Raw genomic sequence first — 18849 nt, 5'->3', positions numbered from 1 at the left:
TTGTGCTTTCAGGAGTTGCAGAGAAAATAATTTTAAAAAGCAATTTAAAAATCTCAAATTCACCTTCACTGGTGTTTGATGTTATTGTACTGGCATTTCAAATAAGTGTGCAACATAAAATTGGTAAGTGATATTCTACCATGTGTGTAATACCACATGGTGGGCTATTTCCACCATTATCTTATATTAGTAATCGTCAGATAATATCCTTCCTATTCTACTTTAGAACTAACATAATTCCCTCATTTTACTCTGAGAGTAAACAAAACCTTATTTTGTATAATTTATACTGCACAAGCAACAGTCGTTATTAGGGTAAGTTGTAGGAATATCAGGAATTGTGGCACTGAGTTTCCACTCTGCTCCTGATAATAAGCTTCTTTCATTTGAGGTTTAATCTTTGGTGTTCTTAACTTTTACAATTTTTATTACTTACAATTGTTCTTGATTTACAACACACTGGCAGATTTCACATTAACAATGCACAGTGAACATAGTATAGTATACATGGCATTTTGTAGTCCTAGATGGCCCTTGGAATTGATTCATGTGAATCGCAGCAATGTACTTGCTCGTTCCTGTATTGTTGCCGAGTGGGTTTGGATGTGGCACCTGGGCTTTGCAAGTTACCAAATTCATGTCAACCAGCCTCTGGTGGTGGGCTAGGAGCTTGGACCAGATATCAGAGTTTCTCCTTGGTCAGCCTCAGGGTGTACATGTGTTCTTGGACTGGATATTCTTCTCTAGTGCCTCACTCCCATTGACCGGGTGGACGGGGGAGGTCCACCTGCCACTACCTCAGTGGGATGCACCCCGAGCTGCAGTTAAAACATCACCCATACACTGGGGGCGGGACAGCGGGGGTGGTGGGGAGGGTGTCACATTAGGAAGGCCCAAGAAGCAGTGTGCTTGCACAGACTCAATTGTCATTTTGGAAAATTTATGTATGCCATTAATTTTTTAATAAGGACTTAAGCTTTGGGCATAACCATATCATGTGGAGGATTATGTCCTCGTGTGGTAAGAGCATAATCTGGTTCATTGTAAGAGCATGGGATGCAAACCTAGCGATCATATTTGGCAGAGATCCCACCAGAGAAAGTACGTCAGTGACTATGTTATCTGCCTTTCAGTAGCTAAAAGAATTCTATATATATTATTTTCAATTAATTTTAGAATATAGATATCCATATTCTGCAATAAATCTGTTTATTATTCATTACCAGCCAACACACTTTTTCTGATGGATACCTAAAATGTTAATTAATCTCCAATTTAATTCTATTATCCACAATTTAAAATATGATTATTATTAAAGATTAAGAAAAGCTTCTCTTCTACACTTGTGGTAACAACCTAACTTATACAAAACAATGTTTAAATGATGATGAGTGATACCGATTTGCTGTGGACAGCTTGGTTTAGTTGGTAGTACACTCACCTCTGAGTTATAAGGTTGCTGTGTTCAACCCCCCACAGCATGAGTGAATGCATGATCTAGATCGATTCCCCAATGCAAACTGAAGGAGTTGCTACACTGTCGAAGGTACGTCGAATGAAATATTAAATTCAGGTTTAGATTCCATCTGCCTATTTGAGTGAATGTTAATGGCTAAAGACATCTATTCAAAGAGCAGGATGTCGTCCTGGTATCTTTCTGTTTGTGAGATGTTGTCAATGTAGAATAAGCTGTAGTGTTTACCCACAGAATGACTATCACTGCACTGTGTAAAGTGCTTTGCGATGTTCTGACTTAATACGTTTTTACATAACTGTAAGTATTATTCAATTCTCAATCTTGCATTCCAGCTGTGAATTGTGATGTTCCAAAGTTTCCTAGAAATGGGAACAGAAACTGTTCCCATCCGATTGGAATCTTCAGTTACCGCTCAACTTGTGACTTTGGCTGTGTGGAAGGTTTCTCTTTGAACGGGTCAGTGAGTCTGCAATGTGAGGGCTCTGGAACATGGTCGTCACCAATACCGACCTGTGAAGGTAGTGTGTGAACTAGATTATAAGGTCCCTGTTTTAAGATGCATTCTTGTTTCCACAATTCCACCGCACCCCAATGAGGGTGTTGAATCACACTGGGGCACAGATCAGTATTGATCATGAATTTGTGCTTTCAGGAGTTGTAGAGAAAATAATTTAAAAAAACAATTTAAAAATCTCAAATTCACCTTCACTGGTGTTTGATGTTATTGTACTGGCATTTCAAATAAGTGTACAACATAACATTGGTAAGTGATATTCTACCATGTGTGTAATACCACATGGTGGGCTATTTCCACCATTATGTTATATTAGTAATCGTCAGATAGTATCCTTCCTATTCTACTTTAGAACTAACATAATTCCATTATTTTACTCTGAGAGTAAACAAAACCTTATTTTGTATAATTTATACTGCACAAGCAACAGTCATTATTAGGGTAAGTTGTAGGAATATCAGGAATTGTGGCACTGAGTTTCCACTCTGCTCCTGATAATAAGCTTCTTTCATTTGAGGTTTAACCTTTGGTGTTCTTAACTTTTACAATTTTTATTACTTACAATTGTTCTTGATTTACAACATACTGGCAGATTTCACATTAACAATGCACAGTGAACATAGTATAGTATACATGGCATTTTGTAGTCCTAGATGGCCCTTGGAATTGATTCATGTGAATCGCAGCAATGTACTTGCTCATTCCTGTATTGTTGCCGAGTGGGTTTGGATGTGGCACCTGGGCTTTGCAAGTTACCAAATTCATGTCAACCAGCCTCTGGTGGTGGGCTAGGAGCTTGGACCAGATATCAGAGTTTCTCCTTGGTCAGCTTCAGGGTGTACATGTGTTCTTGGACTGGATATTCTTCCCTAGTGCCTCACTCCCATTGACCGGGTGGACGGGGGAGGTCCACCTGCCACTACCTCAGTGGGATGCACCCCGAGCTGCAGTTAAAACATCACCCATACACTGGGGGCGGGACAGTGGGGGTGGTGGGGAGGGTGTCACATTAGGAAGGCCCAAGAAGCAGTGTGCTTGCACAGACTCAATTGTCATTTTGGAAAATTTATGTATGCCATTAATTTTTTAATAAGGACTTAAGCTTTGGGCATAACCATATCATGTGGAGGATTGTGTCCTCGCGTGGTAAGAGCATAATCTGGTTCATTGTAAGAGCATGGGATGCAAACCTAGTGATCATATTTGGCAGAGATCCCACCAGAGAAAGTACGTTGGTGACTATGTTATCTGCCTTTCAGTGGCTAAAAGAATTCTATATATATTATTTTCAATTAATTTTAGAATATAGATATCCATATTCTGCAATAAATCTGTTTATTATTCATTGCCAGCCAACACAATTTTTCTGATGGATACCTAAAATGTTAATTAATCTCCAATTTAATTCTATTATCCACAATTTAAAATATGATTATTAATAAAGAATAAGAAAAGCTTCTCTTCTATAAGCAACCTAACTTTATACAAAACTGTGTTTAAATGATGATGAGTGATACCGATTTGCTGTGGACAGCTTGGTTTAGTTGGTAGTACACTCACCTCTGAGTTATAAGGTTGCTGTGTTCAACCCCCCACAGCATGAGTGAATGCATGATCTAGATCGATTCCCCAATGCAAACTGAAGGAGTTGCTACACTGTCGAAGGTGCGACGAATGAAATATTAAATTCAGGTTTACATTCCATCTGCCTATTTGAGTGGATGTTAATGGCTAAAGACATCTATTCAAAGAGCAGGATGTCATCCTGGTATCTTTCTGTTTGTGAGATGTTGTCAATGTAGAATAAGCTGTAGTGTTTACCCACAGAATGACTGTCACTGCACTGTGTAAAGTGCTTTGCGACATTCTGGCTTAATACGTTTTTACATTAATGTAAGTATTATTCAATTCTCAATCTTCCATTCCAGCTGTGAAATGTGGTGTTCCAAAGATTCCTAGAAATGGGAACAGGAACTGTTCCCATCCGATTGGAAACTTCAGTTACCGCTCAACTTGTGACTTTGGCTGTGTGGAAGGTTTCTCTTTGAACGGGTCAGTGAGTCTGCAATGTGAAGGCTCTGGAACATGGTCGTCACCAATACCGACCTGTGAAGGTAGTGTGTGAACTAGATTATAAGGTCCCTGTTTTAAGATGCGTTCTTGTTTCCACAATTCCACCGCACCCCAATGAGGGTGTTGACTCACACTGGGGCACAGGTCAGTATTGATCATGAATTTATGCTTTCAGGAGTTGTAGAGAAAATAATTTTAAAAAACCTCAAATTCACCTTCACTGTTGTTTGATGCTTTTGTACTGGCATTTCAAATAAGTGTACAACATAACATTGGTAAGTGATATTCTACCATGTGTGTAATACCACATGGTGGGCTATTTCCACTATTGTCTTACATTAACAGCTGTTTGAGGCTGAACCACACTGTTCGCAACCTTGGTGTCATATTTGACCATGAAATGGGCTTCCGACCACATATCCACAGCATTACAAAGACCGCCTACTTCCTCCTCCTTAACGTTGCCCGTCTCCGCCCTTGCCTCAGCTCATCCACTACTGAAACCCTCATCCATGCCTTTGTTACCTCTAGACTTGACTATTCCAACGCACTCTTGGCTGGCCTCCCACATTGCACCCTATGTAAACTTGAGGTCATCCAAAACTCAGCTGCCCGTGTCCTAATTTGCACCAAGTCCCGTTCACCCATCTCGCCTGTGCTCGCTGACCTACATTGGCTCCCGGTTAAGCAGGGCCTCGATTTCAAAACTCTCATCCTTGTTTTCAAATCCCTCCATGGCCTCGCCCCTTCCTATCTCTGTAATCTCCTTCAGCCCCGCAACCCCCCGAGATATCTGCGCTCCTCTAATTCTGCCCTCTTGAACATCCCTGATTATAATCGCTCAACCTTTGGTGGCCGTACCTTCTGTTGTCTAGGCCCTAAGCTCTGGAATTCCCTGCCCAAACCTGTCCGCCTCGCTACCTCTCTTTCCTCCTTTAAGACACTTCTTAAAACCTACTTCTTTGACCATCTGCCCTAATTTATTCTTATGTGGATCGGTGTCAAATTTTTTGTCTTAAAATACTCCTGTGCAGTGCATTGGGATGTTTTACTACGTTAAAGGCGCTTTATAAATACAAGTTGTTGTTGTTGCAGTAATAATCAGATAATATCCTTCGTATTCTACTTTAGAACCACCATAATTCCCTTATTTTACTCTTAGAGTAATCAAAACCTTATTTATAATCATTTATACTGCATGAGCAACAGTCATTTTCAGAGTTCTTCCCTAGTGCATCAATCTGCATTGACTGGGTGGACGGGGGAGGTCCACCTGCCACTACTCAGTGGGACGCACCCCCAGCTGCTGTTCGAAGGCAACGCATGCATTGGGGCCTGGAGGGATGGGTGAGTTGCAATGGGAAGGCCCAGGAGGCAGTGTGCTGGGCCAGACTCAGTTGTCTTTCTGGTGAATTTATGCATGTCGTTAATTTTGTAAGAAGGGCTCAAGCTTTGGGTGTAACCATGGAACGTGAATGATTTTGTCCTCCTGCCACAACCTCCCATACTCTGCCATGACTCTAGGTTCCACCTGTGCTGCTGGGGAGGGGTGAGGTTAATTTTTGTTGAGTTTTCATTTGTTGCTATGAATAGATGCATTATTCTGTGGTGAGTGGCTTACATCCTGACTCCCCAAAGCCTTTCCACCACCTACAAGTCAGGAGTGTGCTGGAATACTCTCCACTTGCCTGTAAGGGTGCAACTTCAACAACACTCAAGAAGCTCGACACTGTTCAAGACAAAGCAGTTCGCTTGATCAGCACTTCACCCAGAGTGGATGGATATCAATGTGCCATGTATACAATACTATGTTCACTGTGTACTGTGAAAAATATCCCCCTAAGATTCAACATCCTCCCGCTCCACACCGGTGTATCGTGATTGCAGTGCTTATTATCTACAGGAAACTGTGTAGCAACTCACCAAGACTTCTTCAGCAGCATCTTCCAAACTCGTGACCTCCACCAGCCAGAAGGACAAGGGAACACCATCACCTCTAAGTTCAGATGGCCATTCTATTCCCATTTGGGATTTCACAGCCCAGTCCCACCCTGTCCTCACAAATCACACACACACACACTCACGCACATACACCCACACACACGCACGCACGCACACACATGCGCACACACACATTCACATGCACACACACACACTCACACACATACTCACTCATGCACACACACTCACACACACACGCACTCACTCACACACATGCACACTCACACGCACACACACACACATACTCACTCATGCACACACGCGCACTCACACATGCACACACATGCATACGCGCACGCACACACACACTCACGCACAGTCACACACACACACACACACACACTCACACTCACATGCACACATACGCACTCACTCACACACACACATACTCACACATTCACACACACACTCTCACACACACACACTCACACACACATTCACACTCACACACACGCATGCACACTCACTCACACACACTCACACTTACATGCACACACTCACACGCACACTCACGCACACATGCACTCATTCTCACACGCACGCACACACTCACACTCATGCACTCACACACACACACACACACACACGTACACACACACTCACACACCCGCACAATCACACACTCACATGCACACTCACACTCACACACACATGCACACATACGCACTCACTCACACACACACATACTCACACATTCACACACACACTCTCACACACACACACTCACACACACATTCACACTCACACACACACGCATGCACACTCACTCACACACACTCACACTTACATGCACACACTCACACGCACACTCACGCACACATGCACTCATTCTCACACGCACGCACACACTCACACTCATGCACTCACACACACACACACACACACACACACGTACACACACACTCACACACCCGCACAATCACACACTCACATGCACACTCACACTCACACACACACATGCACTCACACACACACATGCGCACTCACACTCACACACACACATCTATTTTCCAGAAGCAGTGATTGGATAGTAATCAGCATCTGGGCTGCTGGCTGATGATATTTTTCTTCTCCTCACCTCAGTGGTGCACAAGCTAATTCTGGTGCCTCTCCCTCCACCTGCACTTTAGCTGAGATCAGCTGACTCAGCCCACACCACCAAGAATAAGTGGGACTTTCCTGCTCGGTCCAGTCAGCCCCACCCCACAGCTTGATTTTCTCTCTATTTCCTATTCTAGTCATCATATTTGCAGCTTTTTTTTCCTGTTTTAGGCACCCAGCATGAACAATACAAATTTATGGAAGTCACCAGCATCGCTACTGCTTTATCAGCCTGCTTAATTTCTGTGCCTTTCATTATCTGGATTATCAAACACTATCGAAAGAAAGGTAAGGCTTTTTTTTAAAATCTCACCTTTCTATTCTTTGATGGATTAGTACCCAAAGTTCTCTCCCTGCTCGTGTACACATTCTGTGTGTTGATTTTGTCCAAGGGCTATTAATATAACTGGGGGAGATTTAATAGCTTAATGAGGCTTCAAACACTTTAATGAATAATTGATGACCAAATATAGAGGTTTATGATCAGACTGCCTGCCTAGACAGGGAATGATGTGTGATGCTGGGTAAAACCTAAAAGGAAGGGCGAAATAATATGTAAAAATACAATGCTAGTAAGCAGGTTACACAGTACAATTTACAGTCTGCATCCAGGAACAAGCAGAAGGCCTCATTTCAGAGCTTTGTAACTTATTACCTAGTCAAACGCAGCAGCCATTTAGCACGCTAACATTTATTGGGCCAGATTTTGCTGTGAGCGTCTGCCATTCGTTAGACATCCACTTGCCCACAGACTTTCTATGGGGTTTTGAATGGCAAGTTGCTGACAGCGGGACATCCAAACAGCATGGCACCCTCTACAGGGCATCTGGGACCTGTGCGAACAGGGCAAGCAACTGTATATCACCTTAACCAATCAGATTGAAGAATCAGTATTGAACAGCACAGACTCTGAACCAGGAAGTGTCAGTTAGAATAGTGATTTCAATGTCAAGTCAGGTACAGAAAGCGAAATAAAGAGAGGAAAAGAAAGATTGGATGAATGAGAGAGAGATAAAAGAGACAGAAAGAAAAAGTTTAAAAACAAAAATTATTTAATTTGTTTTTAAAATCTCCAACAATAATTAAAAGCTGAAAGGATGAGACTCCACACTTATAAAAGTTAATTTTTAGTTCCAGAGAGATTGTTTGGCAATAATTAAGATTTACCACGCCGTTAAAAAAGGTACTTAGACTTGAATGGATAAGCCCTATCTGTGGTGAGTTTAGTCCGTATCTACGATGTCAGTACAGGAACTTCACGCCATTCTGTACCTTTGAATGGGGATCCAGACGGCGAGATGCCTTTTTTGCGCACCTTATAGAGGAGCGGCGCATCTTGGACCGTAATCTCCGGATTTTCAGGTTTAACTGTGCATCTCCGCTCGCCAGAAGTTGCTGTCCAATTTGTGTATAAATAACGGTGAGCACAGCAAATACCGTCCCAATATGTTGTTTTGGTTGTGGGAGGAATGTTGACCAAGACAACTCCTTGTTCTTCCAATCGGATCCACTTGAAGAGACAGATGGGGCCTTGGTTAACAGCACCTCTGATAATGCAGCACTCTCTTAGTACTACATTGGAGTGTCTAGCTAAGTTAGGTGTTCCAAGTCCTGGAGCAGGGATTGAACTCAGAACCTTCTGATTCAGACTAACTGAACCAAACTGACACTGTAGCACAATGTGTCTCCGTTTCGATCTGTTTGCTCTTTATTAGATTTTTCTGTGGCAACAAGTGCCTGGTTCCTGTGCAAGTTAGATAAGGTATCCCAGTTTATCTCATTTAAACTGAATGGAGTCACAGGAACAGGAATCTGTAAACTTCAAGATATGAGATTATAAATGGCTGGATGAGCACCAGGTCTGGAATGGAGTTTGAGGATTATAAAGATAAGTATAGGTGGAGAGATGACCAGATAGTGAATGCAATGTGACGGATCCTGAGCTGCTGGCACCAAATAAATCCCATATCCTAGAAGGCAACATGTCAAGGATGAATAATTTCATTTCGCTAGATATTGTGGAGTTTTCCTTGATCTTGATTTACCTTGTAGGAGTTGAGGGAGAAATTTTGCATAACCTTTTCTCAGGAGATTAAATGGGTGGAGTGGAGTCCATGATAGAGTGGATTGTACGGAGTCTGAGTAAGGATCAAGCTTGATGCACTCAATGGCCTTTTTTCCATTGTCTGTGTTCTTATGTTCTTATATAGTGGAACCTGCATTATCTGCCAGAATGAAGGAGATCCCACCTGATAGGTATTGGTGATTAGTGGGTAATCGGAAGTCCCTGAATTTTAGTCTTGATCATATGGTACAGTAATAGCCTTGGCATGTGAATACAAAGACAAGAGCCATACAAATAACAGAAACTGAATTCAATCTTTCTTGGACGAGTTCGAGTTAGACAGCAGGAGACTGGGGTTAGCGAGATGTACAGTGAGGCAGTGACCTGCGCAAGGTTTTTTATTGTGAAAATTCTGGCTTAAAGCAGGACGTCAGATAATGGAAGTTCAACTGTAAATTAATTGTTATGTCCTTTGACTAATAAACTGAAACTTTTAAAATAAAAATCCAATAAAAATGTAACATAAACATAGAAACATAGAAGATAGGAGCAGGAGTAGGCCATTCGGCCCCTCGAGCCTGCTCCGCCATTCAATTCGATCATGGCTGATCATCCAAATTCAGTGCCCTGTCCCTGCTTTCTCCCCATACCCCTTGATCCCTTTAGCCTTAAGAAATATATCCAACTCCTTCTTGAATATATTTAAAGAATTGGCCTCTACTGCCTTCTGTGGTAGAGAATTCCACAGGTTCACCACTCTCTGGGTGAAGAAATTCCTCCTCATTTCTGTCCTAAATGGCTTACCCCTTATCCTTAGACTGTGACCCCTGGTTCTGGACTCCCCGGCCATCATAAACATCCTTCCTGCATCTAGTCTGTCCAGTCCTGTCAGAATTTTATAAGTTTCAATGAGACTGCGTAACAGAAACTGCGTTAATTGAAGTCTGTGGAAAGGAGATTTCAGATCTATCACAATGATCAGTTTAAAGTTATTCCTCAAATACAATGTTAGCTGAGAGCTGAGATGTACATGAATAATAACATATTTTCTGTTTTTGTTTTCTAGTGATGAAGAGAAGTTTTTCGCCTGTAAGGTAATGCTTTATATGTATCTGTGTAAAAAGACTGCAGTCCAATTGGCTGCTTTCTCAATGTTTAAATGATTGGGTTGGTAAATGGAACTATGACTGCAGCCAGTAGGATTCCAGCTTTAGCTTCTTATGTAACTATGTAGCTAATTAGGTAGCAGATCTGCTTGGATTGCCTGGGATGGTAAAACCGCTACCAGCTCTCACTGGCATTTCCACGTCCCACGAGGTTTTCCAGTGTCCTGATTGTCAAGCCCTTTTTTTTTAACTCTCACCCTCTCACTATTTCCTAGGTCTCATTTTTACAAGCAATCTCTTGAACTTTATCTTATTGCCCCTTCCCTCCCATCCTTTTCATTGCTCAGCTCTTCATTACATTTTTTCCTCCCATGTTGACTATGTCCTACTTTGACTTCTTCTTTCTCAGGTCTGGAAACTATGGCGCTCCTTACCTCCTTCATTCTTCCCTTCCTCCAGCAGTCTACAGGCTTGGCATCACCTAATCACTGCTTCTGTATTTGTGTTGTTTTCTTTCCTACTCATTTAAATCTTGGTGTTGTCCTGGCACTTCACTTAAATTTATTGATGAAACAAAAACATTTTGAGCCAATCATATTCATCAATTGCCTCTGTGGTATTTTTGCTATGGCCAACCCTCCCCTTAACTGGCATGAATGGACTAAGAATATAACTGGTGTCTTCATGCTACGTGCGATTGGTTAGTGTCACCGTCAATCACACGATACAGTTATACAATGGTACCAGCAGAAACCTGGGAGATTTTCACTTGTCTATGTTCTCGATCAGAGGTTGGTCCCCAGTACCAGCAGAAACCTGGGAGATTTCACTTGTCTATGTTCTCGATCAGAGGTTGGTCCCCAGCACCAACAGAAACCTGGGAGATTTTCACTTGTCTATGTTCTCGATCAGAGGTTGGTCCCCAGTACCAGCAGAAACCTGGGAGATTTTCACTTGTCTATGTTCTCGATCAGAGGTTGGTCCCCAGTACCAGCAGAAACCTGGGAGATTTCACTTGTCTATGTTCTCGATCAGAGGTTGGTCCCCAGTACCAACAGAAATCTGGGAGATTTTCACTTGTCTTTGTTCGCGATCAGAGGTTGGTCCCCAGTACCAGCAGAAACCTGGGAGATTTTCACTTGTCTATGTTCTCGATCAGTGGTTGGTCCCCAGTACCAGCAGAAACCTGGGAGATTTCACTTGTCTATGTTCTCGATCAGAGGTTGGTCTCCAGTGTAGTGTATGTACCCGTCTACCTTTAAGAGAACTATTGTATGTAACCGTTCACCTTTAAGAGAACTACTTTAGGTGTGGCACTACTTGTTTGGCTTCTGTATACTGTAATACCGACGGTGACCACACCGGTATATAAGTGTTGTGGCATGATTCCTTGGGCAGATTCGCCCTGACCTTCGAATAGTAAAGACCTGTTTGTTTGTTATTCCTGAAGTCTGTGTCGTTATTAACTGTACAACCCACAGACTTTACAGTGGCGACGAGTCCGATCGTACCCTGCGGCAAGACTACCAAAGCAACTAAAGAGCGTCGAAGAGAGGCAAACGCCCTCGTCGTTCTGCTGGAAGAAAACACGAGGCTGCAGCAATAGAAAGGAGGAAGTCTTTAGCAACAAAAGCTTCCATCAGCAACAGGCACTGACTACCCTTCTACCACGGTGCGGAGTGAGCCGATCAGCAGGAAACAAGGCGGCCGCGGAGACTGTGAGTAGGGGAAAGTGTAACGAAATCCAGAGGATAAGGGCTGTGCACTCGACCACGGTCGAGGGGGAGCAGAGCTGGTCAGGAAGGCGGGTCCAACGGCGTCGTGAGATAGCCGGACTGCGATCGGCGGGAAAAGCCGGGCAGCGACCGAAGCCACGAAGCGCTGAGACCGGGAGCAGGCGTGGGAAGAGAGAAACTCAGCCGCAGCCGGGGAGGGAAGCACCGGACTGCGTGAGGGCTGGGAGGCGAACGGGAGCCGGGCGTGTGGGAGAGGCAGAGCCGACCAAAGGAGGCTGCGCGAGAGCCAGTCCAGCGGCTGAACTGTTCTCCACCAACGGGGTACCCAGCGCCGGTAGAGCCGAACGTGGGGGAGAGAGAGACAGAGCCGAGCAAGGGGAGAGAGACTGCGCGAGAGCCAGTCCAGCGGCTGAACTGTTCTCCGTGAACGGGGTACCCAGCGCCGGTAGAGCCGTGCGAGCGGGAGTGAAAGACAGAGCCAAGTAAGGGGAGCTGTGCAGAAGCCAGCCCAGCGGCTGAACCTGTCCGCTGTGGGGAAAGCGTACCCCTCCCACCAGGGAAGAAACGCGGGAAGCCGCCATTAGGCGGAGAAGACGACAGACGCGGGAGACCGCCATTAAAGGGGCGGGGAGAGAAGGAAAGAGTGGGAAACCGCCATTTTCGCGGGAAAAACCGCCATCTTAGAAATAAATAAATAATAAATAAGAATTTAAAGAAATACTTGTGCTGCTCCCAAGGAAAGGAAGATGCCTAAGCGAGGGAATATTAACGATTTTAATTCTGAGATAGAAGACTGGGCCACGTACGTGGAACGCATCGAGATCTATTGTGAAGCCAACAAAATAGAGGAAGACGACAAATCGATAACATTGCCAAACTCGATGGGCGCAAAGACATACGGGCTCTTGAAGCATCTACTAGCACCAGCTAAACCGGCGGATCAGACTTTCGAAGGGATTGTGGCTGTTCTGAAGGACCACTTGAACCCCACACCGTTGATGTTGGCTGAACGATTCAAATTCTATGCAAGAACGCAACGGAAAGACGAAAGCAACGCGGAATATTTGGTCGAACTGCGTAGGCTAGCGAAATGCTGCCAGTTCGGAGGGAATCTGACAGAGGCACTGCGAGACAAGTTCGTATGCGGATTGTCCAAGGAAGGGACACAAAAGCGACTACTCGAAGAGAACGACCTCATACTTGACAGGGCTGTCCTTATAGCCGCATCGCACGAAGCCGCAGCGAAAGGAACGGCGGAAATGCAGTTAAAGGCGGCGGCACTCGGGGTGGACCAAATTGCCTCAAGTACAACAAAATGCTATCGTTGTGGGAAGACAACACACGACCAGAATCAATGCTGGTTTAAGAACCAAGAATGTAGGAAATGTGGCAAACTGGGTCACATCGCTAAGGTATGCCGGTCAGGGAAGAAGACCAACAACCAAAGGAAGCCACCACAAGAAAAGTACAACAAGGTACACAAGGTGGCTGAGAAGAGTTCAGACGAACAGAATTCAGACTCAGACCCAAACAGCCAGGAGCTGGGTAGTCTGAGAATTCACAATGTGAGTAAGGAAGCTGACCTACAAACTATCTGGGTCATACTAAAAATAGCTGGAGTCCAAGTAAGAATGGAGTTGGACATTGGATCAGCTCTATCAGTCATAAATCGAAGGGACTACCACTGGCTATTCTCTCACATACCCTTAAGAAATACCAAGTTCGTATTGCAGACATACACGGGGCATAAGGTATACCCCATGGGGAAGATAAGAGTCAAGGTGAGAGATAGGGGTAAAGAACACCCAAGAATGAACTTGTACGTATTATCTGAGGGAGGACCACCACTTCTAGGACGAGAGTGGATCAAGAAAATAGACATGGAATGGCACTATCTAAAAGCCATAATGAGTGAGGACTCGGTGCAAGCTATCAGCTCAGATTCTGAAACGGATGACGATAAGACCAACTCAAATATGGAAGACAAGGCTAAAATGAACTTGCCGACTATGGTGGAGAAAACGAAGACATGCATAAAGGCTTATGCTACCGAGAAGAATAAAGCTTCAGAGCAGAACTCCAGTTTGACAGAGAATTCTGAGCCTGTTCAAGTTAAGGACTTATCCACGACGGAAGAACACCGAACTCGGACTCAAACTTATTTCAAAGTACGACAACAATTAGAACAGTTGAGTTACCGTCTCGTACAAGAGATGAAAACAATGGAAAAGTTCTGGGACACCGAATGGGAGAACCTGGAAAGACAGCAGAGGCAGCTAGCTCAAGCAAAGAGCGACCATACAGCCATCGTGACCAGTTACCGATCACATCTCCCTTATGATGTTCAGGAGTTAGAATATTTGCATGATCTAGAGATACAGCATAAAGGCAAACCACGCTACACTGAGGATTTTGTTCTGCAATTGGAGACGGAGCTAGTGCAAGCAAGGTTAAGAGAAGCTGAATCGCAGTGTGCACTTAAAGATATGCAGAAAAAAATCTTGGACATGGAAAAGAGAAACGCTTCTTTACCTGATGTGAATAATGTGGCCATGTTGCAAGAGGAGCTTATAGGGGCGAAACTGAAAGAAGCTAAGCAAAGGATGTTGGAACTTGAAACACAGAACCAAATCAGCAGTAACCAGCTATGTCGAGCAGAGAAGGAGTGCTATGGTCTACATGAGAAGGTGCAATATCTCTCAGCCCAGAATAAGGGACTACTCACTCAGTTAAATGAAAGTAATCGGAAAATGGCTGAGATAGACTGCAGGAATAAAGAAGATTTGATGGCAGTGAGACTTCGAGAGGCAGATAGCATAGCAGCCTTGGCTGAACTCCAACAGGAAATTGCGAAAGAAGCAAATGAAGAGGAATCTTCAGGAAGCCAGGATGTTATTCCAGTTCTTCTCTACGACTCCTTACAAGCAGAGTGTGAGAAGTTGAAAGAACAGTATGAACAGGCCCAGGCTACAATTCTGGAGGGGGTTAACTCGGCAACCTCCGAAAAGCTAGTTTCAGTAGAAGCATATGAACAACTAAAGGTTGAACATGAGCAGGAAGTCCAAAGGCTGCAGGAAATTCTTGATGAGCTCAAGGCCAAGACAGACTCATCGGTAGAAGTTCCATCCATAGATGAGAAATTAGAGGTGAAAGACATGGCAGAACATGAAAGACAAGATGTCCAAGAACTCATAAAAATATTGAAGGAAACCCAAGACAAATATGAGGCGGCAATGACCGAGGTTCAACAACTTGAAGAACAGATTCAACTGGGAATCCTTTCAGTGGAAGAAAAGGAAACTGTAAGAAACACAGAGACTGTAAGAATGGTCCCTGAACATGAGCTAGAGAGCATCAGGGCGCAACTTTTCCGAGCGCTGAAAGCCAAAGTACAAGAGGAACAGAAGGTGGAAGCATTGGAGGAAAAGGTGGATGAAATGGAGAAGACTCTGATCCACAGTGTTCCCGTGGAAGAGTTAACAGTCAGCCAACTCCTTCATATGCTGAGGGAAAAGACTCTGCAATGGGAACAATCTGAACACGAGCTTCAATCTTCAACGGGAAGGAGTTCGGAGCTCTCAAAAGTTTGGGAAATAGCTGAGGTTGCAAAACAGACTTTACTGGGATGCCAAAAGTACGCTGAATCGCGTCTATGTGAACAACAGAATGTTGAAACAGCTGCTCCAGTAGAAGGATTGAATAGCCCGATCAATCAATCCCCGAGGGAAGGGGTAGTGTTGAAATCACAAATGAGGTCATTAGTGAAGGATTTGCAGGAAACCCAGGAAGAGCGGGTTGAAGATGAATGCATGAAGAAGTCTTTTCAAGAAAGATGTCTAGGGAAGGAACCACAGTCAGCTAACGTCCAGATGGGTAAGGAGGAAGTAGAAGGCCCTCTCGCTGGCCTAACTCAGGACGAACCCGAATATTACCATGACCTGTTGAGTGACACTGAATATTACGAGGATGTGGTCTGCCCAGTTTGTGATGAAAACTCCCAAAGTGCCGAAATCAGGATGAAGCACTTAAAGTCGAAGGAACATAGAGAGTTGGTGGCGCTACAGCTGGCAGCTGATAAGGGAGCCCCGAGGGTCTCCAAAAAGCAGAAAAGAAAAAGAAGAAGCAGAAGATGATAACTATCGCAAATATTATCACTTCTACCAGATCATGCGTGGACCCTACGAAAGGAGTTAAATCAGTTGGGAAGTAGGAAAATATCAAGGCAACCCAGTTGTTGTAAAAGTCAGCACTGCTGGTTCAGCAGGACGAAAGTTCAAGCTGTTACGTCAAGAAAAGGATATGGAGGAGTCACGCTAGCAATGTGAACCATCTACACCAAAGAGATGTTGTTCGGACCGAGTCAAGATCAGAGACTGAATCTGTGAACTGTTCCCGCAGAGACTGAACCTGTGAACTGTTTCCCACCGAGACTATGTCTGTAAATTGTTTTATATGAAGTTGAAGATATGTTATGTTTAATGGGGACTCTGTATGTAATAAGCTAAAAAGGGAGGATTGTAGTGTATGTACCCGTCTACCTTTAAGAGAACTATTGTATGTAACCGTTCACCTTTAAGAGAACTACTTTAGGTGTGGCACTACTTGTTTGGCTTCTGTATACTGTAATACCGACGGTGACCACACCGGTATATAAGTGTTGTGGCATGATTCCTTGGGCAGATTCGCCCTGACCTTCGAATAGTAAAGACCTGTTTGTTTGTTATTCCTGAAGTCTGTGTCATTATTAACTGTACAACCCACAGACTTTACACCCAGTACCAGCAGAAACCTGGGAGATTTTCACTTGTCTATGTTCTCGATCAGAGGTTGGTCCCCAGTACCAGCAGAAACCTGGGAGATTTCACTTGTCTATGTTCTCGATCAGAGGTTGGTCCCCAGTACCAGCAGAAACCTGGGAGCTTGTCACCTGCCTTGGTCGGGGGAGAGCTCCCGGCGTTCAACATGTCCATTTTTTTTAAACAGCAGCTAAGATTCTCTCTAAAGCAGTCAAAGACTGCATTCAGGCTACTGGAAACTACCCAAAATGATTAGTCCTGGGAACACCGCACTGGAGGGACTTCTGTCCATTGAGCAGGCATTGGAGCCTGGAGCTTTCCTTTAAATTGACATTGTTAAAGAATTCTTAATTTAAACATTAAACACAGTGGGATCCTGTTAAAGGAAAGGAAAGTCGAGGACTATTCTGTGGTCTACTGAGAAATATATATTGGAAAAAGTACAGTTTGATCTTTTTTGTAATATATGTCAATTTTACTTCACAATTTAACAACTGAGAACTATCAATAGTTATGGATATAATGAAGCAACTAACTAGTTAGGCATCTTTAATGAAGGTCCACCAGACACTGTTTTTAAAGTGCTGTGGTCAAATAATGATAATGGATTCTCAATTTTTCTCCTTTAATTACAGGTCTTAAATAGACCGGCCAACTCCAAGACGAAACCAGAAAAAATGGGGGGATGTTCGGAGTCTGAGACATATCATTTCTTCACAAAGAACTTGAGGCTTTTTGTCGCTATGATTCCCTGAAAAAACATAAATGTAAAAAGTATTCAAATACAGAATAATACTGCCCTTTAAAACTGTGAAGATGTCACACTCTATTATCGGTGGTTGAGAGGAGACACCAATGTTTATGTCCCATGTTATCATTCATTACTGGGCAGTTTCGGAGCTGCAAGAACCTGCCCTATACTCCATAGAAGCTAATTAAAATGAATAAAATATTGGTAAAATTTAATTCCTTGATTTACTAGTTTGCTTGGTTGGTTAGTGTGTAGAGATGAGAACTTATTAGTGACAGAAAGTAGCTCCTTGGATGGCATAACTGCAAAAAGCAGCACATAGCTGAGCTACTCACAGCCAAAAGTCCCAGGTTCAATTTCTGGTCTGTGCTGAGAGTCCTGATCTCAGCTGGGGTGCAGTGCGACAATCTGCCTGAACACTTGTGTGCTAGAGAGGAGGAACTAAGCCAGGGGTCCCTGCTCTTGAATAATATCTAGTGATCTCTGCTGGAAAGTGTTTGTATGCGGATAGGGTTGAAGATAAGTCTGCTGATACTCACTGTTTAGGCTCCCACAAGAAGAATGAGCATTTTGAAGAGGTACCAAAGGGTGATTAGCATCTGTGGAACCAGACACCAGAAGGAGCCAGAGTCAGAGCCTGCAGGACAGCAGGAAGAAAAAGAAAACTTGGTGAAAAAGAATTGAGAGAGAGAAAATTGTATCAGAGCTACCAACAGACTGAATCTGCATGGGAAATTCAATCTCTTCTCTTTTAGTTTATGAGGAAAGGTTAAGGGAATAGGGGAGACTTTGACTGGTTTGATATTCTGAAGGGAATTAAGAAATTGTTCACTTCAGTGAAAGATTCAAATACTATAAGAAAAAAGAACTGTTGTGCCTAAAGCATAATAAACTTGGGAAATAAGGACCATAAGGCAACTACAAACATTCCTGGAGGGAGAAGGGATTGAGGGAAGTAAGTGAGCACACAGGGCTGATCCTGCATTACAACAGTGACTAAACTTCAAAAGTACTTCATTGGCTGTAAAGTGCTTTGGGACGTCCTGAGGTTGTGAAAGGCGCTATATAAATGCAAGTATTTTGTTCTTTCTGATTTATAAAAAAGGGACAAGCTTATTAAGCTTTTCTCTGTTGCTAACAATTTTTTGGTACACTTTAGAACTTCTCCTCACTAATTTCACTTCTAATGCATTCATATCTCGACACACTAACTAACCAAGAAAATGATG

The 18849-nt window shown here is 43.5% G+C and overlaps 1 protein-coding gene across 1 annotated transcript in view; it reads left to right on the top strand.

The window, feature by feature from the left end:
* LOC147121957 (L-selectin-like) overlaps positions 1 to 17835 on the top strand; it is a 60182-nt gene extending 42347 nt beyond the window's left edge. The window contains exons 7-11 of the mRNA XM_085978096.1: positions 1810 to 1995; positions 3920 to 4105; positions 7338 to 7454; positions 10298 to 10325; positions 17505 to 17835. Of these exons, the coding sequence (XP_085834222.1) occupies positions 1810 to 1995; positions 3920 to 4105; positions 7338 to 7454; positions 10298 to 10325; positions 17505 to 17511 (524 nt within the window). The 3' untranslated portion in view covers positions 17512 to 17835. The remainder of the gene's footprint in view (positions 1 to 1809; positions 1996 to 3919; positions 4106 to 7337; positions 7455 to 10297; positions 10326 to 17504) is intronic.
* Positions 17836 to 18849: the final 1014 nt, after the last annotated feature.

This window comes from Somniosus microcephalus, chromosome 3 (assembly GCF_052327205.1).
Source record: "Somniosus microcephalus isolate GS21.2 chromosome 3, FLI_Smic_1.0, whole genome shotgun sequence".
Taxonomy (NCBI): domain Eukaryota; kingdom Metazoa; phylum Chordata; class Chondrichthyes; order Squaliformes; family Somniosidae; genus Somniosus; species Somniosus microcephalus.
Note: the sequence above shows the minus strand (reverse complement) of the source record. Positions and strands in the feature narration are given on the sequence as shown.